The following is a 23,792-nucleotide window of genomic DNA, read 5'->3' on the forward strand; positions in this document are numbered from 1 at the left end:
TGACTGAGCTGTAACTGTAACCACTGTAACCAAGTTTGCAAATATGGGGTGACACCAGTTCCAAATGAAAGCCTAACTCCAGGTTTTAGTGGACTTAAAATCGTTTGTTTGAATCAAGCTGGTCCAAATAAATTATTTCCTTCAATAACACATACAGCAGCTGTGTGCACTGTATAAATTGTATGTAGCATCAGCTACATAGTGTATATACAGTGCTGTGCTCTGGCAGCAGGACTTTCTGTCCTGTACTTCCTGTCCCTCTTCCAGACCAAAAACAAGTAGGGCTGAGCACTACAGAAGGTTTTGTGTTTTATGAATGAATACAAGACTTCTAATTGACTGAGGTAGATATTGTGACATCATCTGCCAGCCTCTCCACCTCAACCAATCAGAGGAAGCCATGCATTCATTCATAAAATGCAAAGCCTCCTGTAAATGGCTGGGCAGTGCCGACTCGCTTTTATTTCAGTAGTGGGAGTGGGGCAGGAAGTCCACATCCTGCTACCGGAACATAACACTGTCTATTGAATTGTGACATTGCACTATTCTATGTCTGGGAGAACTAGAAGGATTGAGGCTTAAATATCAAATCTAACACCTCTTTCCAGTGCTCTGTCTGTATAAAAGGCCCACTGCCAGAATATAAAGCAGATGTGCACTGCCTCTCGAAGGTGTGGCTCAACCACTGTTTTGACCTGTGGATAAGCAACCTGCTCTTCCCCCAACAGCTGCAGATGAACATTTTCTGACTTTCCCTTTAGGGCTTCTAGTAATGGATAATTATCCAATTTGATTAACAGCTATGGCTATAGGTGAATGTGGTGCCGTACTGCCCAAAAGTATGCAGTAGTGTGCTGCTAAGGGCAGATATTCCTGTGTCAACAACAAGTTCATGCTGCTTCTGACCCTAAAACAAACACAAATTAAAGAGCCTGACAAAATTAGGCCACTAATATCGCTATGCAGCATTACGGCTGCACGTTGTAGGCAGGATCTCTTTACTGACTTCTGAAGTTAGGTTCACGATTAGCACTTTAAGCCAGTTAAAAAAACACTGCATCCAAAATCATTATGATTTAACAGGCATTGTTCAACTATGCATACTGGCATGGCATGCTGCATTTGTATCATTCTATTAACCACACAGATAAGGCCACTGTAAATAAAGTGAGCACATACAAACCACATGATAACTGCATCTATGATGCATTCGTTGTAACCGCTTAATACAATTTACATTTCACATATATCACTTAGGAGAACCTCAACAATGCCAAACTAGATCAGATGGACTTTGGCTAGCAGAAGTCCTATAAGTGTTTGGCATCATTAGGAATTGCAGAGAGAATGCATTTTCTTTAATTATAGAACTTGTCTCTGGTACACTTAAAATAAGATCACCAACCTTTTAAGTATAATCTATACTTAGGAACAAGGTTTTTTATTTTAAAGACATTAACAGATTTGATAATATTATCTGTAAACAGGAATCTTTTCAATGAAAAGGCTATGTTTTTTCTTTAAATGCGAAACAACCTTACCGAACCTTAAAACACACTTAAAAGTGAATCAAAGTACCCTAAAAATGCATACAAAATAGATATTTTTTTTAACGAAAGGAAAGATTGTAAATCTAACCACAAGAGGGACTAGTCAGCATACAGCAATCTTTGGAGAGTCCCTGCTCTCTTGATAATTCTGTCACTATCTGGCATGCAGCAGCCCATAGCCAAACCAAAATAACAGAAGTGATCCCTCTACTTGAAATATAAGATGTAACTTAAAAGAGTATCATAGCTGCAAAACTGTCACTTTTGTGGCAATATAGTAGACAGCAATGAGTTATACATAACACATAAATAGTTATATCACATACAAGATTACGCACAGCCACCTGCCAACTCGCTGATCTATCAAAAGATGTCACCAGGACTTTCCCAGCAAGACTTTGTTTTTTCTTTCTTTTCCATTTTTTTTCTGTCATGTCTTTACCATCAGGGATAGAGCTAGTGTCCTGACATGCACGCACATATTTAAAGAAAAAAATAACAATAGTGTTATACCAACCATTAATTTTATAATGTGTGCGTATGCATTTTGTATATATAATATATATATATATATATATATATATATATATATATATATATATATATATAGTCTCATTGCTTTGTGACAAAAATGCTTGTTACACATGTGCTGCCCTGACGGGGCATAGAATTCATATAGACTGTTTTCCTAACCATTTTCTATGCACATTTATATTATTTAACATGCTGCCATCTAGTGACCTTTTGTGGTAATGCACTTGTTTTCTCAAGTTTATTTTCCCTTATGTTATGACACACTTCCTTTTATATGTAATGCTCCACGCTTCTTCCTGAGTTTGTACTTCCTGTGTCATGGATGCAGCTACAAGCCACATGTAGCAGGGCACATGTATTCTGCATTGTAAGCTACAGGCAATATCATCTTTTGACCGCATAAATACTACAACCTATTCATCTGTTTGTATCTTGTCATCTGCTGTAACCTGATGTTCAGAAAAAAAGCATCTTATGGATGGAATTGGTATTTGGTGAGTTCAAACTATCTGATGAGGATTGTCCTCAGTGATTATATCTTATACAGGCCAGGCATAGAGGTCTCACACACACACACACACACATAGCGTGTGCACAGCTTGTACAGTAGGTGACTGCGATATTGTGTCAATCTCGCCGCAGTTATCGGCGAGAATTGACAGCTGCGAGCCCCGTTGCAGGAGCCAGCGCCGAGATGGCTCACTCATCGGGAAAGGAAAACTTTAATAAGGGGGCCCCCAGATCCTAGCCCCCCACCCTATGTGAATGAGTATGGGGTACATTGTACCCCTACCCATTCACCTAGGGAAAAAAGTGTCAATTAAAAAAGAACACAGTAAACAGGTTTTAAGAGTAATTTAATAGGCAGCTCCGGGGTCTTCTTCCGACTTCTCCCGGTGTTCGGCCTCTTCTCCCGGTGTTCCGCCTCTTCTCCCGGGCCCCTCCGCTATCTTTTTCCAGCTCTTTTGCTAGCGAGGAACCCGGTCTGCTGTGCTGTCTTGTCCTGTCTTCTCTTCTTCCGATGTTGACACGACTCTCTCTATGTCTAGAATGCTGTGTGCGAGCTGCGGAGCCATTTATATAGGCGGTGACCTCGCCCCCTTGTGACGTCATGGTCCCAGCATGCTGGGACCGTGACGTCACAAGGGGGCAGGGTCACCGCCTATATAAATGGCTCCACAGCTCACACACAGCATTCCAGACGGAGAGAGAGTCGTGTCAACTTCGGAAGAAGAGAAGAGAAGAAGAGAAGAGAAGAAGAAGAGAAGACGGGACAAGACAGCGCAGCAGACTGGGTCCCTCGCTAGCAAAAGAGCTGGAAGAAGATAGCGGAGGGGCCCGGGAGAAGAGGCGGAACACCGGGAGAAGAGGCCAAACACCGGGAGAAGTCGGAAGAAGACCCTCCGAAGTCGGAAGAAGACCGCGGAGCTGCCTAATAAATTACTCTTAAAACCTGTGTACTGTGGTTTTTTTATTGACACTTTTTTCCCTAGGTGAATGGGTAGGGGCACGATGTACCCCATACTCATTCACATAGGGTGGGGGGCCGGGATCTGGGGGACCCCTTATTAAAGGGGCTCCTGGATTCCGATAAGCCCTCCGCCGGCAGACCCCGACAACCAACGGCCAGGGTTTTTAGGGAAGAGGCCCTTGTCCTCATCAACATGGGGACAAGGTGCTTTGGGGTGGGGGGGCCCACAGGGCCCCCCCTCCCCCGAGGCTCCCACCCCCCATGTTGAGGGCATGCGGCCTGGTACGGCTCAGGAGGGGGGGCGCTTGTCCCCACCCCCTTTCCTGAACGGCCGGGCTGCGTGCTCGGATAAGGGTCTGGTATGGATTTTGGGGGGACCCCCACGCCGATTTTTCGGCATAGGGGTTCCCCTTACAATCCATGCCAGAGCTGAGGGCCCGGTATGCCCCTGGGGGGAAGCCACGCTGGTTTTTTCATTTAAAATTTGGCGCAGCATTCCCCCTCAGGATTCATACAAGACAGCTGTCAGCAGCACCTGTCGCTCATTGCTAAAGGGAAAAAGTTTTTCTTTCCCGATGAGTGAGCCAGCGCGACATTCACAGTACCCTGTCGCAGAGAGCCAGCGCGATGGGATCACGCTGGAAACACAATCTCGTGGTCAGGTACTGTATAAATGTGTAAATTTGCTGTCCCCTCAAAATAACTCTACACACAGCCATTAATGTCTAAACAGCTGGCAACAAAAGTGAGTACACCTCTAAGTGAAAATGTCAAAATTGGGCCCAAAGTGTCAATATTTTGTGTGGCCACATTATTTTCCAGCACTGCCTTAACCTTCTTGGGCATGGTGTTCACCAGAGCTTCACAGGTTGCCACTGGGGTCCTCTTCCACTCCTCCATGATGACATCACAGAGCTGGTGGATGGTAGAGACCTTGCGCTCCTCCACCTTCCGTTTGAGGATGCCCAACAGATGCTCAATAGGGTTTAGGTCTGGAGACATGCTTGCCCGGTCCATCACCTTTACCCTCAGCTTGCTTTAGCAAGCCAGTGGTCATCTTTAGGTGTGTTTGGGGTCGTTAGCTCCCTAGTGCCGGCAGCACTCATGCAGCCCCAGACCACGACACTCCCACCACCATGCTTAACTGTAGGCAAGACACACTTGTCTTTGTACTCCTCACCTGGTTGCCGCCACACATGCTTGACACCACCTGAACCAAATGTCCTTAGTCTGCTTTTCTTCAGCAAACTGTTTGCAGGCTTTCTTGTGCATCATCTTTAGAAGAGGCTACTTTCTGGGATGACAGCCATGCATACCAATTTGACGCAGTGTGCGGCGTAAGGTCTGAGCACTGACAGGCTGACCCCCGACCCCTTCAACCTCTGCAACAATGCTGGCAGCACTCATACATCTATTTCCCAAAGACAACCTCTGGATATGACGCTGAGCATGTGCACACAACTTCTTTGGTCGACCATGGCGAGGCCTGTTCTGAGTGCAACCTGTCCTGTTAAACCACTGTATGGTCTTGTCCACCATGCTGCAGCTCAGTTTCAGGGCCTTCGCAATCTTCTTATAGCTTAGGCCATCTTTATGTAGAGCAACAATTCTTTTTTCAGATCCTCAGAGAGTTATTTGCTATGAGGTGCCATGTTGTACTTCCAGTGACCAGTATGAGAGAGTGAGAGCAATAAAACCAAATTTAACACACCTGCTCCCCATTCACACTTGAGACCTTGTAACACTAATGAGTCACATGACACCGGGGAGGGAAAAAGGCTAATTGGGTCCAATTTGGAAATTTTCACTTAGGGGTGTACTCACTTTTGTTGCCAGGGGTTTAGACATTAATGGCTGTGTGTTGAGTTATTTTGAGGGGACAGCAAATTTACACTGTTATACAAGCTGTACAATCACTACTTTACATTGTAGCAAAGTGTCATTTCTTCAGTGTTGTCACATGAAAAGACATAAAGACATAATAAAATATTTTCATGTGAGGGGTGTACGCACTTTTGTGAGATACCGTATATATATATATATATATATATATATATACGATCGATAGATAGATAGATAGATAGATAGATAGATAGATAGATAGATAGATAGATAGATAGATAGATAGATAGATAGATAGATACATGCTCCCTTGTGCTGGCATGTTAAATGTCCCTATTAAAATCCATGGCAGTGGTCCAGTTTATACACCAGGGTAATATAAGCAGAGGACAGCAGGACTGCACTGCCTGCATTACCTCGCAATCCACACAGGAACCAGGAGATGTAACAAGACGAGCCTGTTGTTCTCTGGGCTCAAAACACAAGAAAAACAGAGCAGGAAACCCCTCTCTGAATTTTAATACAGAAATCTGAAAATGCAAATGGAAATTGTTTGATGTATGAGGAGACGTTATCTAATTAGGGCGTAAGAAATTTAATCTTTCCAGCAGGCAGGTCATATAATTAATGTTAATTTAACGCTCAGATTCTCAGCCATTAATTTTTATTCTCTTAACTGTAGTTTGGCAGGGGCCCCTGGTCCTCAGCAATGGTTTTCACTTGATGTAAGAGCACACTCGGTCTTTTAGAGTGAATTATTGCAGACCTCCTCGTCTAAATAACAAGATCACATCATGTATGCATTATTAAGCCTTGTAATTGAATGGTCGATAGTTTGCATATCAGACTATTAAAATAATATGTTTTCCTTTTCTTTCAACACGTAATGTTAAAGCCTCTGCGAATATTTGGTGATTCTGATAATTATCAACAAATTACTACAAATGTTCTCTTCATTACATTGATTTCTTTCAAGCAGTTTTTTTTTTCTAAATGTGAATATCATTATCCATTTCCTCTTTTCTTATGAACTGATTAACTTTTAAAGAACATCATATGTTATCAGAGAAAAGAATACTTTGAGGGTGGCTGCTTTATTATTAATGCAGTGTGTTACAAGAACTGCTGAGATGTAGACAGACTATCGTTTAAATGTATTGCTCTCCTGATATAGCATGTACACTCTATATAAATCATTGAGGTGCTGTAAGCAGGGCGCCCCATCTGTAGTATTGCTCTTTCACTATATCATTTGAAGTCTCATAAGGCGATGGTGACAGGATGGGCCCTACAAAAAAGGAGCTAAGTTGGCTTGCATATATCTATGGCTAGTAAACAGCAATTATTGTCATTCTGAAGAAGTTTTAGTATTAGACCACCTAGCATTAGTAGTAGCATTCAATAATCTAAGTTAAAAGAAATGCTTATTGGGCTGTATATATATATATATATATATATATATATATATATATATATATATATATACAAATATATATATATATATATATATATATATATATATATATATATATACAAATATATATACATATTATATCTATATTTATTTATGTAAATATTCTTAACAACAGTAACAATATTTTTAACAATGCATGTAAACATTTTAAAAAGTGTCTTTCAGTGTATAGTTTGCAATTATACATGTTAATGGTGACAGCCATACTTGCTGATTACATACTCGAGCTACACTTCCTTCTTTGCAATTCTACACAGCAGTTGTCTTTACTGCTCCTTGTCACCAAGCATTTACCAAATCAAGCATTGCTTTGGCAGGCAAATATCAGCCATAATACTGCCAGTCACATACTGCACCTGCAAATGCGTCTTCCTTTGTGTATGTTTTTTTCAGAATCCAGGTGCTTTTCTCACATTTTCTTCATTTACATTCATTTTATTTAGTACGTTATAATTCTGTTCAACTTGTACTTTATGCGGGTATGAGCAGCATGGTACCTGAATTATAAATACATTTTAAACAGTACTGCATCACGGCATACCTGGCGTAGGTGCACATCTCTTGCGCACTTTCTCACCTAGGTTATTAGTTGGATGGCACTGTGCTCCAGTTGTTCTAAAGTTGAAAAAAGGGGGTAAGTGTAACCACTTGCTGACCGGCCTATAGCACTTTTACTGCTATAGGGTGGCAGCTGTGGGCAGGAACACGTATATACATGATCCTAAACTCCCGTCTGCAGGGGGCGCATACACGCTGCCGGAGGGGCCACTGCTGCTGTGATAATTCACAGCAGAAGCCGATCTGTGGGTGCCGGGGACTCAATGTCCTCCGGCATCCACCGATCATCAGTAAAACACAGAGAACTGAGATATGCCTATGTAAACAAGGCATATCTCAGTTCTGACAGGGTGGGAAGGGACCGATCCTGTGTCTCTGCAAAGCAGGGACTCGAATCGATATCTTCCCCTAGCGAAACCAGCACCCTGTGTACACAAAAAACACTGGCTAGGCACACAGTTAACCCTTTGATTGTCATAGATGTTTAATCCCTTCCCATCCAGTCTCTCTAATACAGTGACAGTGCATATTTTTTAGCACTGATCATTGTATTAGTGTCACTGGTTCCCGCAAAGTGTCAGTTAGTCCCACTATAAGTTGCCCATCACCGCCATTGCTAGTATAGGATAAATAAATCTATAAATATATCCCATAGTTTGTAGACGCTATAACATTCGCATAAACCAATCAATATACGCTTATTGGGATTTTTTTTAACCAAAAATATGTAGCAGAATACATATTGGCTGAAATTTATGAAGAAATTCGATTTGTTTACATTTTTTTATTGGATATGTTTTATAGCAGAAAGTAAAAAAGTATATTTTTGTTTATAGTGCCAAAAATAAAAAAATGCAGTGGTGATCAAATACCACCAAAAGAAAGCAAAGTAATGCTGTGCAGTATCTTAAAAAAAATGGCCTGGTCATGTAGGGGGTAAATCTTCCAGAGGTGAAGTGGTTAAATAAGCCTCCATGAGTCAACCAACTTGCTGAAAACAATTCATTCCCTCTTTGGCTTATATATCAAAAGCACAGGTAGTGAGATTCAACTGAGCCACTAAGAGCTCTAAGACCTGGTGGTTAATTTATAAATCCCTCTGTCATCAAAAATTACTTTAAAGTAAACACTGTGGTAACTCAAAATATATACTCACTCAAAATATGATATACATTCACTTTAACGAAATTAAGTATAACAGATTCCCTTTAATTTACCCTTAGCCATTCATGTTGGGGTATATTACCTACATACTGCCAAATACAATGCTTGTGCTATCAGGCTTTTGGTGATCATTAAACCAACAATTGCATCACAGACAGTATCATTTCTAACTGATCTCAGAAATGATCGCTACACATTTCAGTTTAGTATAATAAATAGCCTCATATCTAAAAATTCTAAATATTATTTTTAAAGGAATAATTGATCCACTAAACTTCATAAGAGACAATGTTTGGGTTTAGAAAAAGGCTATATATATATATATATATATATATATATATATATGTACATTTTTTTGTAACTTTTTTATTTAAACAAGCCTTCTTTTATTTCAGCATTAAAACTAGTGTTTTAGCAATTGTGTATATGCTTGTCTATGTATTGCCAGCATAATTATAGTTTCTGACCAGACTGGCTCTAGCAGTATATGAATGTTTTATAAGCACAGTAGGAACAGTAGATTGTAAGCTTTAAGGGGAAAAAAATGATGTAATTGGCTCTCTAAACACTGCATAAAATGTATATAGCATATAAATACAGGACAAACAAAACAATAAAATAAAAAAGTATGCAAATGTATATATATATTTACTCATAAAAAAATCAGTCAGACCTCTTGACAATTAAGTTAATTGGGGTGTACACAAATCCACACCCGAAGTATGTGAATTTTTAATCCATGACCTTGGCATACAGGGGATTTGGTCACCAATGATCACAAAGCCAACTGGCTACATAGGATCTCAGAAGCATCACAAAGTTGACTGCTTACAATAGAAACACAGCAAAGCATTAGTTCTTGTCTTTGATATAATAAGGCAAGTCATAGATAATGGATTATGGTGAAATGTATAAGCATGGTCCCACCTCTATTATTTCTTAAACAATTTCTAAATTATTATTCACACTTATATTGCCTGAGTTTGCAAAGTAATGTTAGGAGAACTGCAGATTAGACCGCTCCAACATCGGCATTATTTTGGGGGAACTGACAGAAATATGCCAATCCAACCTGCAGTTACCTAGACAATCAAAAAAAGTCACCCAATAAAAAAAAAAAAAATACCCAACCTTCAATAAATATACTCTGATCTCATGTCTGTGGGTATTGTTATCCCTAAATATTTAGTAATTCTCCATTTGAAAGTATTTAGAGATATATTGCATCACAAATAACATTAAGTTGATAATATTATTATTATTATTATACAGGATTTATATAGCGCCAACAGTTTGCGCAGCTCTTTTTCTGCCATTGATATAACAACTCATACTAACTAACAACAGAATGCAAAGCCATTGAGACTTAATTACATACAGTCACTCTAAAACTAAGATAGCAATATGCAATATGTTATGGCATGCAGGCTTAAAGAAAGAGATCAGTGACTGTGCCCAATATGCATCATATATTTTGGAAACATCGCTGCCATAATAATTTTCCCTTTGTTTTAAAATGTAAAGTTTTCATATTTTCTTCCAACTTGGAGCCTTTTATCTCAAATTAATGCAAAGCTAATAGCATTAATGTCAACAATTCAAAATACAACCATATATGACTATCAAAGCATGATATACAGATGCATCTGAAATTACAGCAATGAGAAACAGTAGTGGGTGAACACATTCAAAGTAACTTTAGGAACTTGAGTTAAAATCTTCCATTTATTTTTCTTATGGGAATAAATATCCTGTCACAGAATCACCTGGAAAGTGGGCAATTTGAAAACTGATACATATATGCATATGAAATATGTTTTAATATTAGTTAAGAGCTATGATACTCCTCATTTTATATCCATTTTGTTTAGACTGTTTTTTTTTTTCTTTCTCTCTCTCTCTTCCTTTGAAATGTGTTTTATATATGCCTTGGGGAAAAGCAAGTAGCAAGTGTTACTCTAGGCTTGTCATAAATGTATCCCTTATACTGTAGTCTTAGCTGTTTCATTAGAGAAGCCAGCTGCTTCTTTGTGCAGAGGGGATTTTTTTTTTTAAGCAATCAGATGTGAAGCCTGGGCCTCAGTTTTGTCCCTTTGGCCCTTAAAGTTGAACACCCATTCAGAAGCTGGGTTTAGGCACCAAATCAGCCTCCTTGTCTTCTAAGAACAGGACTGGAGACATGGACTGAGTGTGCGACATTGAATGGCTCATACAGGGGAGGTTAAAAGGGGAAGGGTGGGGGAGACCACAACATTCACTCTCCACAATGGTTACATTAAATGCGTCCAGTGATATGCATTACAAAGAGACACCTTCATTTTCATTGAAAAACCCAACTAAAGCCTCAAACCCATTCCTTCACCAATCCAGAGTTAGTGAACCAAAAATGGATATACCATACATACAAAACTAATGGAAACTTCTGTGAAAAAACACTTTATTCCTCGCTGTTCAATCTATCTGTTTTTTTTTCCTCACATCCACAGAACAAAACAAATGTTTTAACTACCCCCACCAGCCAGGATCTTTACTGAGACCCTGGCAGCTGCCATTATTGGCAAACATAGTGACATATTTTTGATGGGTGCACAAACGTTTTATTTCATGATGGTGTTTTGTTAAATTAAGTGACTTTGTTGTATGATGACTAAAATTACATCAAGTAAATATTGAAATGTCAACATATTCAACGGTGTATACACATAGGAACTAAGTAAGAGTCATGCATATATTTTATTTATTTATTTATTTATTTATTAGTAGAATCATTAGTTGTCTAGATTTCTTCTATGAAATAGCTAATTATTTGGTGATGCTAGCAAAGGTTTGAAAACGAAACATATATATTTTAAATATAGGTTTGAAACTATACACATATATTAAATAAACGTGATAAAGCTAAGTGATCACATCAGAAAGTGATCTAGGGACAGATTGTACAGCAGGAACAGTTTGAGGTGTTATTAAAGCAGTATTATTTGTCACCCTAAGCAACTAACAATTTAACTTATGTGAGAATATCTGGGAGAGGGACAAAGGTCATCCTCTGAGATGTAGGCTGAATGGCTTGGAGGGTGCAATGCAGACATGAAAAGGGCAACTCCAATGACCTAATGGTGTACACAATCAACATGTGTGCCCTATCATATTATGATTTATAGCAGTATGGGTGTGCTGGTGATTTTAATCCAGACTAGGACTTTTAAATGAGTTTAGAAAACAATACAAACATAAAAACAAATGCATATACAATGCCACTAGATTGAAATATTTGTTACCAATAGCATAAGCATTGTATTTATATTGTAACTGAAAAATGTGCTAACAGTTGTAAATAATTTAAGATAGATAGATACGATAGATAGATAGATAGATAGATAGATAGATAGATAGATAGATAGATAGATAGATAGATAGATAGATAGATAGACAACCTAGACTATGAAATTTAAGTGGATAGATAGATAGATAGATAGATAGATAGATAGATAGATAGATAGATAGATAGACAACCTAGACTATGAAATTTAAGAAGATAGATAAATAGATAGATAGATAGATAGATAGATAGATAGATAGATAGATAGATAGATAGATAGATAGACAACCTAGACTAGGAAATTTTAATTTGTTTAGAAAAAATACAAACATAAAAACAGATGTATATACAGACAATGTTGAAATATCTGTAGCCAAGCGCATAAGCACATTGTATTCATATTAAGTAAAAACATTTGTTAACAGTTGTAGATAGATAGATAAATACATAGATACTGGAAGATTAGATAGATAGATAGATAGATAGATAGATAGATAGATAGATAGATAGATAGATAGATAGATAGATAGATAGATAGATAGATAGATAGATAGATAGATAGATAGATAGATAGATGCATAAGCCAGCCTAGGAAATTTAAATTTGTTTAGAAAAAATACAAACATGAAAAAAGATGTGTATACAGACAATGCCACTATGAAATATATGTAAAAATAAAATAAATAATAAAAAATAAATAAATTAACAGTTGTAGATATTTTAGGATACATAGATAAATACATAGATACTGGAAGAATAGATTAGATGGATAGAGAGAGAGATAGGTAGATAGATAGATAGATAGATAGATAGATAGATAGATAGATAGATAGATAGATAGATAGATAGATAGATAGATAGATAGATAGATAGATAGATAGATAGATAGATAGATAGATAGATAGATAGATGCATAACCCAGACTAGGAAATGTAAATTTGTTTAGAAAAAATACAAACATGAAAACAGATGCATATACAGACAATGCCACTATGAAATATAAATGAAATATGTGTTACCAAACTCATTAGCACATTGTATTCATATTATGTAAAAAGAAATTAACAGTTGTAGATATTTTTGGATAGACAGATAAATACATAGATACTAGAAGAATAGATTAGACAGATAGATAGATAGATAGATAGATAGATAGATAGATAGATAGATAGATAGATAGATAGATAGATAGATAGATAGATAGATAGATAGATAGACTTACACCTATATGCATGCCGTCTGCCTATATTTATCATAACTTAACTGTAACTGGTTTTATGGAGCATTTTGTGTTTTTAAGCAGAGACTGCTTTGCATTGATGGCTTGTGGTATGCAGGTGATGTACAAATGTATGACAGATGAGCTTAGTGCACGTTTGCTAGAAGTACACCTAATCCAGAAATGATATAGACAGAGGCATGCGTCTGTCCTTGTATTAGTATTTGACAAATCCGGGGCTAGTTAGAAGGCATAATGCACTAGTTGAAAGCTTTGTAGGAGCCGTTTGAAATCTGGGATATTTGAAATGGAGCACAGCCCTGGTATTTGTACAGCTGCTTTGAAGAATGGAATAGCTGAACCCAGCTCTGCAGTGTGTATCCCAGGCACAGCATCACCTTCACCTTCCACAGACATGAGAGGAGCCTGGATCTCCAGAGCAGCTAATAGCGCACCTAGCACTCTGTCATTCACCTCCTAGGACTTCTCTCACTGAAACCTCATTTACATTTACTTCATCTCATTCCCATGTGTGTTACAGGACCTCTACAAGCAACAGCACTGTGTGGGATCACTACTAAATCCACTAGTAGGGAACTCAGGAAGAGTCTGAATAACAAGCTGAGGATAAAATGGAACAATGTATGTCGTATCTACATCCACCTAGATAATCCTATATACATCTACGTAGTATAACTATATAGTATCCATATACATCTATAGATAGTATACTTATATAGTATCTACATCCACCTACATAATCCTATATACGTCTACATAGTATACCTATATAGTATTTATATACATCTAGATAGCGTACTTATATAGTATCTACATCCACCTAGATAATCCTATATACATCTACATAGTATACTTATATAGCATCTTCATCCAACTTCATAACCTATATAGTATTTAGATAATCTTATATACAGTATACATATATAGTATCTACATCTATATAGTATCTAGGTACATTTAATAAACGTATATACAGTATACGTATATAGTATCCACATCCACCTACATAATCTATAGAGTATCTAGATACATTTAAATATTTTTATATACAGTATAGTTATATAGTATCTGAATCCACCTACATAAACTATATAGTATCTAGATACATTTAGATTATCTTATATGCAGTATACTTATCCAACTGCATAATCTATATTGTATCTAGATTCATTTAGATAATCTTACAGTATGTTTATATAGTATCTACATCCACCTCCTTTATAGTATCTAGATATATTTAAATAACACAGTTCTCTAATATAGTATTTCCATCCACCTACATAACCTATTAATATCTAGATCATTTTAAAATTCTTGCATACAGTATACTTGTATAGTATCTACATCCACTTAGATAAACCTATATACTATATATAGTATTCCTATTTATTATCTAGATCCACTTACATAACCTATATAGTACCTGGTGTCTAGGAGAGAGAGAGAGAGAGATGCTACATTTTCAGAAATGTATCTGTGTGTGATATGTTACCTTCCTATCTGGAGATTCAGTATATATATATATATATATATATATATATATATATATATATATATATATATATATATATATATATATATATATATATATATATATATAATATTATTAATGTTCTGTTGGATTGCTGTGTTAGACTTCATTTTCAGTTTCTGACCCAGCACGATATGAGCCATGCAGCAAGCAGTAAGTAACGGAGTACAACTAACACGTGTAATATACTAAGCTCGTCCTATCAGGTACCTAAACCTCTGGAGATGCTATCCCAAGCCCAAGAATGGTGTGGAGTGGATGGCTGGGAATCCGATGTAGAGCAGTGCAGTGCAGTGTATCCAGTTAATGCAGTGCACCGTCTGCACTGTTCTCCATTCACCAGGCAGGATATTGATACAGTCCCCTGACAGTCCTCTGCTTGATGTTATCTGACACTGTGATTGTACTTTACCTATTAGTGATTACAGGCAGCCTCACGTTTAACTCTTTCCTCCCAGGGCCATTTAGCAACGCACTGCTGTTACTGTTCTGAGAACTTAATGGAATGTATTACAGCTGTAAAGACCCTAGACAGTATTATGATGACAGTTACTGAGTGACCATAGATGCTTATCTACTTGGGAAACACTTGGTGCTAAACGTAGACCACACACTATACAGGCTGGCTGTACTATCTCTGAGATTTACCAAAACTATTTGATAGGAGGACAAATCTAAAACCCCTATTCTATGAAAATAGGCAGGCCTTGCCTGCATATTTAATTGCAGATCTATCAGATTGTATAGTGTATGGTCACCTTTGGTCTATCTGATAAGACCACACACCGACAGTCAATTAATAACTTACTAGCTTAATAACTTACTTAAAATATAAAGTTGGGTTCCGTTTTGCCATTTAGGGGTGTGCATAGGGGTTGATTTACTAAAACTGGAGAATGTAAAATCTGGTGCAGCTCTGTGCAGCTCTGCATAGAAACCAATCAGCTTCCAGATTGTATTGTCAAAGCATAATTGAACAAGCTAAAGTAAGAAGCTGATTGGCTATCGTGCGCAGCTGCACCGGATTTAGCACTCTCAAGTTTTAGTAAATACACCATAGAGTCTGAGCTAGAAAAAAAAACATTTTACTATATGTTAAGCTCACCTCACATGTTACAACTTGATTGTACAATCATCTTTAGATCTACCCGATTAGATACAAACTAATTGAACAGATGAGATGGCTCCTTATATGATATTATTTTGGTAAATATGATTGTACATATAGATTGTTGGTCAGGTAGTATTACACAGAACCCATCGACTATTCTTTGCTGGTCACGCCAATAGCAAAATGTTCTATGAAAAAGTGATTGGTACAGCACTCAGTTGGGACCCTTTTAAAAGTCTGAAAAGTCGGATTAGCGTGGGATGATGTGTTCCCCCAGCGATCACGATCTACCCCAATGGTACAATTGTCTATTTTCCTGTTCCTGACCTCCTTTCTATCACCTGCATAATAATACATAGAGCCCGAACAGAGCACAGAGGACCCATTGGCACAATACAGTAACCCATAGCAACCAAGGTTTAGGATGCATCCTGCTGTAGGGGTTACCGCCCAGCTGGTGGAATGGATACAGAGAGTGTGGGGACACAGCATCGCCAATAACTAATCTAGGTGATAGGAACACATAATGGCAGTGTGTACTGCACGGATCGATACAGAAATAAACACATCATTACAAGCAGCTCCGATAGGAAGATTGCAGTTAGTCATACCCTGGAACCAGGGAGAGCTATCTGTCATTCTGATCAGCACCACAATCTACACTGATACATACACACTGATACACACAAACACTGACACACACACACTGACACACACACACTGACACACACACACACTGACACACACACACTGATACACACAAACACTGACACACACACACTGACACACACACACTGATACACACAAACACTGACACACACACACTGACACACACACACTGATACACACACACTGACACACACAAACACTGACACACACACACTGACACACACACACACTGACACACACACACTGATACACACAAACACTGACACACACACACTGACACACACACACTGATACACACACACACTGACACACACACACACTGACACACACAAACACTGACACACACGCACACTGACACACACGCACACTGACACACACACACACACTGACACACACACACTGACACACACAAACACTGATACACACAAACACTGACACAAACACACACTGACACACACAAACACTGACACACACACACTGACACGCACACACACACTGATACACACAAACACTGACACACACACTGACACACACACACACACTGACACAACACACAAACACTGACACACACAGTGATACACACAAACACTGACACACACATTGATACACACACATACTGTGACTGACACACACACACACACTGATACACACAAACACTAACACACACACTGACACACACACATACTGATACTGACACACACACTGACACACACACACAAACACATACACAAACACTGACAAACACACACACTGATACTGACACACACACACACTGACACACACACTGACACACACACATACTGATACTGACACACACACAAACACTAACACACTCTGACACTGATACTGACACACACACACACACACACTGACACACTCACACTGACACACATACACTGACACACATACACTGATACACAAACACTGACACACACAAACACACACACTGACACACACACACAAACACTGACACACATACTGATACTGACACACACACACACTGAGACACACACAAACTGACACACACTCACACATACACACTGACGCACACACACACAGTGACCCCCACACACTCTGAGACAAAACACACACACTAAGACACACACTGACACACACACTGACACACATACACACTGACACACACACACACAAACTGACACACACAGAGACACAGACACACACACACATACTAACACAGACACACACACACACTGACACACACACATACTGACACACTGATGCAGATACACACTATGATGCACACACACTGACACTGACTCACACACACACTGCACTGACACACACACACACTGACACACATACTGACACACACAAACACTGACATACACACACACACACACACACACATTGACACACACAAACACTAACACACACAAACACACACACACATTGACACACACAAACACTAACACACACAAACACTGACACACACACACTGTCACACACACACAGACGGACAGCAAAGCAGATCGGAGGTGCTCTCCACCTAAACTGCCATATTGATTGATGTACATGAGGATATTAGCGGCGTCTGACTCCTCTGGTGACCTCTCTGAGTCGTAGTCTTCAATGCTTACATGTGGTCACCTGCTGGGAGCTCATGCCATCCTTGGGTACCATCATCACCATGATGAGCAGCCCTGGCAGCGGTCGTCCTGTATCCACAGGCTTTCCTAATGACATTTCACTTCATCCCATGACATCATCGCTGAGGACTTGTCGCAGTGCACACTGACACAACCGCTATTCTGAAAGTCAAATCTTTAGGTTATGAAGTGATCGGAAGATATGGAGGGGTGTAAAAGCGTGCTGTTTCCAGAGCGACCCATCTGGCAGTGATCACCTCTTGGCAGGTTTTATTGAAAGTTTCAGCAGAGATGGGGCTCCGCCAGCACACACACACACACACACACACACGCCTGGCTGATCAAGGTAACAATCGGAGCTCCAGACAAAGAAAGTTTCGTGGCTGGAATTGTTTTACTTTGCGATGTACAAAGCGCCCCTCTCATTGCTCTTCTTCCATGTGGATGCAGCAGTCTCTGCAGCCTGGGATGAAGGCTGGGAGGGCTCCACCAATAGGCGAAGGCGGCTGCCTAGCGTTGCTAATGGTATCCACGTAAATCAAAGAGGAGGGAGCCAATGGGAGCGCGGGGGAGGCGGTGCCGGGCACGCGTGCACAGGCACAAGCTTGCTGCAGGGGAGAGAGGGGCAGAGACATAGAGCGGAGGGAAGGAGAGAGAGAGAGAGAGAGGGGGGCGCCCGGGGCGAGGGGAAGGAGCTGTCAAATGCACGGCTCCTTTAACCAGTGCTATCAGTCGGGCTCGGAGAGTCATGGCGACCACAGCGTCTAACCACTACAACCTGCTGAGCTCCGGCTCGTCCATCGTGCACAGCGAGCCCGGTGGCATGCAGCAGGCTTCGGGATACAGGGATGCTGGGACTCTGGTCCAGAGCGACTACACGTTGCAGAGTAACGGGCACCCCCTGAGCCATGCACACCAGTGGATCACGGCTCTATCTCACGGGGATGGATCGCCCTGGTCCACCAGCCCCTTGGGCCAGCAGGACATCAAGCCCAGCGTTCAACCCAGCAGAGAGGAGCACCTCCAACACCAAGGGAGAGCTCCTCACCTGGTCCATCCAGCCCATGGGAACCACCACAGTGCTGGGGCATGGAGGACCACAACCCCAGCCCACCTGCCCAGCATGGCTTCCACCAACGGCCAGGGACTCATCTACTCTCAGCCTTCTTTTACAGTCAACGGCATGATCAACCCGGTATCCGGGCAAGGCATGCACCACCACAGCCTGAGGGACGCCCATGAGGAGCACCACAGCGACCACGGCCACCAGCAGCCTCCCCAACAGCATCAGCTGCAACAGCAGCAGGACTCTCAGCACCAGGGACACCACGAGCACTCCGATGAGGACACTCCGACCTCCGACGACCTGGAACAGTTCGCCAAACAGTTCAAGCAAAGGAGGATCAAACTAGGATTTACGCAGGCCGACGTCGGACTGGCCCTGGGCACCCTGTATGGCAATGTTTTCTCCCAGACCACCATCTGCAGGTTTGAGGCCCTGCAACTCAGCTTTAAGAACATGTGCAAGCTCAAGCCTTTGTTGAACAAGTGGCTGGAAGAGGCGGACTCGTCTTCTGGAAGCCCCACCAGCATAGACAAGATAGCAGCTCAGGGGAGGAAAAGGAAAAAGAGGACCTCCATTGAGGTCAGCGTCAAGGGGGCCTTGGAAAGTCATTTCCTCAAGTGTCCCAAGCCAGCTGCCCAGGAGATCACCTCGTTGGCGGACAGTCTACAGCTAGAAAAGGAGGTGGTCAGAGTTTGGTTTTGTAACAGGAGACAGAAAGAGAAAAGGATGACCCCACCAGGAGGGACTATCCCAGGGGCAGAGGATGTATATGGGGGGAGCAGAGACACACCACCACATCTTGGGGTTCAGACTCCTGTCCAGTGAATCCTCCACCATCCATCACTTAGAACTTTTGATTGTCCCCTTTTTTTGATACTAGCCCAGAACAAAGCGTCTCACTGGACTATCATAAATGGTAGCAGGTGTAGTGAGGATGTGTTTTGACCTTTTTTGCAGGCGACTACCCAGCCAATGGAGTAGAAGTGAGTATACACAAAAAAACATGTCAGGAGCTCATGTCTAGCAAAAAAAAAAATGCCACTCAGACATACAGTACAACAGAATCGTTGGTTAAAGCAAGATTTAGCTTTAATTCCCTGGGAGGATGGTGGTGGTGGTGATGATGATGCTCAATGTTGATTCTAGCTGCTGTATGTATTTAATGCGGAGCCCTTTAACAAACAAAAGCAGATTACAACATTGACAATATTTATGAGTCTAAATTGCACTGCGAGGAAATTGAAGTTTACATGAACCCTTCGAGGAAGATTTATTTCTCCAAAAAAAACAATAATAGACTGACACATTGAAACAGGGAGCAATTTCTTTTTTTCAGTTTACCATTGATTTAATGACACAATGTTATAGTGCTCTTTTTTTGTTTTAAGTTGTTACCTGCTTGTGGACATTTGTTATAAAAGATGTGTTTTAAAATCGGTGTACATTTTATTTGCCCCCCCCCCCCCCCTTTTCTTAAGGCTGCTTATCTGGTACACCAGATTGCATACCATGAAGACCATCATTGATGTTGAGTGGCACCAACTTTACAAGGCTGCACTTAGATTTTTTTTAAGGATAGCCTCATCTTTTTTTAAAAAAAAATGTTGAGTAAACTTCATTTTCAGCCAGTGCTGAGACAGGGACTGAAAGGGAGAGAAAAAATCAATGTAGCCTCTGATTGAATCGTTTTACCAAAGAGGCCTTAGGTCCTACAGGAGGTTAAGTGTAACCAAGAACGTGCTTCAAAATAATGCACTGGGGGATTGGTGCTTAGGAGGTCCTGAATTGAATTCTATTCTTCCTTCTTTTAATATTAGTTCAGATAATTCAGTCAACCCTAGGTCATGCCGTTAAAGTTTGTGAACTTAGGGTCCCAGAAATATGCCTTTCTAGATTATACCTAATGGGTGCATCTTTGCACCTTACAAGCCAGATACACCTCTTTTAAACAGACTCTGCATTTACAGTGATTATTATTTGTCAATTGATAGTCTCAGAAATATTGTTTTCAAAATTATCTATAGCTAGTGTATCCTTGCACCCAGCAAGCCAGCTACACCCTCTTTATAGAGCCTCTTCCTTTACAGTAGGTATTTCTTGTGCATTTTTATAGTCTCAGAAATATTGTTTTCAAGATTATCTTTAACTAGTGCATCTTTGCACCCAACAAGCCAGGTACACCTTCTTTAAACAGCCTCTTCCTTTACAGCAAGTATTGCTTGCTAATTTGTATAGATTCAGAAATATTGCTTTCAAAATTATGTCAAACTAGTGCATCCTTGCACCCAACAAGTCAGGTGCACCAGCCTCTGCCTTCACAGCAATTGTTAATTGTGAACTTTCAGTCCAAGAAATGTTGGTTTCAAGATTATACCTAACCAGTGAATCCATGCACCCTACATGTCAGTTGCACCTCCTTTAAACAGTCCCTAACTTTTCAGAATTTATCACTAATAATTGTGAACTTAGAATCCCAGAAAGATTCCTTTATGGTTATACCTATAAGTGTATCCTGATACCCAAGTCAGATATACCTCTCATTTACACATCCTCTGCAATTACAGCAATTATTAATATATACTAATTTTGAATTTAGAAAGATTCTTTTCTAGGTTATACCTAACATGTGTATCCAGGCACCCAGCAAGTCAGATACATGTCTGATTTACCCAGCCTCTGCCTTTACAGCAATTATTAATAAATTAATACTAATTTTGAATTTAGAGTGCCAGAAAGTACCCTTTCTAGGTTATACCTAACAAGTGTATCCTGACACCCAACAAATCAGATACACTTCTCATTTACACAGCCTCTGCCTTTAAATCAAGTATTCATATATTCATAATAATTGTGAATTTGAAGTCCCAGAAAGTTTCCTTTCTAGGTTATACCTAATAAGTGTATCCTGGCACCCAACAAATCAGATACACTTCTCATTTACACAGCCTCTGCCTTTACAGCAAGTATTAATATATTCATATTAATTGTGAATTTAGAGTCCCTGAAATATTTCTTATTAGATTATACTTAATGCATCCTTGCACCCAACAAGTTAGGTACACCTCCTTTAACAGCCTCCACCCTTACAACAATTATTAATATATTAATAATAATTGGGAATTTAGAATCCCAGAAAAAAAATGACTTTGTAAGTTGATCCCTAATGCATCCTTGCATCCAACAAGTCAGGTACACCTCTAACAGCCTCCACCCTTACAGCAATTATTACTATATTAATATTAATTGTGAATTGAGAGTCCCAGAAATATTACTTTGTAAGTTGATACCTAGTGCATCCTTGCACCCAGTAAGTCAGGTACACCTTCCTTAACAGCTTTCACCTTTGCAGCAATTATTAACACTGTCTGTGAATTTAGAGTCCCATAAAGATTATTTTCTACATAGATAATACCTAACACGTGCATTCTAGCAAGCCCGATACACCTCCTTTAAAAAGCGTCTGCCTTTACAGCAATTATTAATATTAATTGTGAACCTAGAGTCCTAGAAATGTTTTTTTTTTTTAAATTATTGCTTAATTGGTGCATCTTTGCATACTGTAACAAGCCAGGTACATCTCCTTTAACAGTTTAATATTGCTTTAATAAGCAATATTAATTGTAAATTTAGAGTCCCAGAAGTAATGAATTTAGGTTTATGTGAATCCTTGCACCCAACAAGCCAGGTACACCCCCTATAGATTTTGCTTTTACAGATTTTTTTTTTTTTTCAAACTGCCATTTCACTTTTACAGTCAGTATCCTGAAAGCCCTGATCAAAGATTTATATTTTTTTTGCACTTTGTTTTTTTTTTCTATTTTATTTCACCAGATGTTTGTGTTGTCAGGGTCTTGCTTTTATCCATTGTGGTAGAGGAGCTGTGGGGACAAAAGAGCTCCCCGTTTCAGCCTCCTTTCACCCTATTGTCTAGAAGCTGAATTCTTTGACATTATCTTGGAGGTAAACCTCTTGCATCCTCAAAACAAAGGCTTTAGAGGCGATGAAACGAGTTTTCCCATACTGCATTCTAGCGTTTATTAAAGCGCCTACTAAAAGACGCCAAACAGAGGCAACGACAGTAGACCGGCCTACTGGCCCCAAGTGTTGTCACAAATTCATTTCCCATGAATGCAATTCATATAACATTTCGCTTGTAACTGTTATTTAACTGACTGCACCGCTAATGCTAGAACTTTGGCGATTTAACCTATTCCTTCCAGCGGATCACAAACTTTTGGGGCGCCTGGTACAACAGTTTCTGAGTGTTTAGCTACAATCGGAGGGGAAAATGGATCAATTTCTAGGTATCCCAATGTTGTTTAGGTGGACGCCTTTCTGGCAACGAAAGCTAACTATGTACATATGTTTAAAAATGTGTCTTATAAAATGCAAAAATAGTTTAAACGTTAATTTTGTCTATGTTTTTTTTAATGCTGCCCAGGGAAATATTTTTCATATCGTTTTAAAGTGGCCTGACTCACTGTATATTTATTTCTTTTAAAAACTCCTGTCAATTTGAACAAATAAGTGGCTGAAATCTATATAAAGATGTACATTTTTTTTCAGACTCCTGGAACAATTTGTTTTGGTATATTTTGAATGTGCTTGTGGGGAGAAATAAAATACAGATATCCTTATATATTTATGTTAAAGTAA

The 23,792-nt window shown here is 39.6% G+C and overlaps 1 protein-coding gene across 1 annotated transcript; it reads left to right on the plus strand.

Annotated features, from left to right (window-relative positions):
• Nucleotides 1–18,535: 18,535 nt before the first annotated feature.
• Nucleotides 18,536–22,213, plus strand: POU3F2 (POU class 3 homeobox 2). The gene has a single exon (XM_073626979.1). The coding sequence runs from the start codon at nt 18,819–18,821 to the stop codon at nt 19,959–19,961; it is 1,143 nt and encodes a 380-aa protein (XP_073483080.1). The 5' UTR covers nt 18,536–18,818; the 3' UTR covers nt 19,962–22,213.
• Nucleotides 22,214–23,792: the final 1,579 nt, after the last annotated feature.

The sequence above is a fragment of the Aquarana catesbeiana genome, linkage group LG04, assembly GCF_042186555.1.
Source record: "Aquarana catesbeiana isolate 2022-GZ linkage group LG04, ASM4218655v1, whole genome shotgun sequence".
Lineage (NCBI taxonomy): Eukaryota > Metazoa > Chordata > Amphibia > Anura > Ranidae > Aquarana > Aquarana catesbeiana.

What these genes read in the sequence shown, in the direction of transcription:
- POU3F2 (XM_073626979.1), top strand. Translation starts at nt 18,819, where the DNA reads ATGGCGACCACAGCGTCTAACCACTACAACCTGCTGAGCTCCGGCTCG.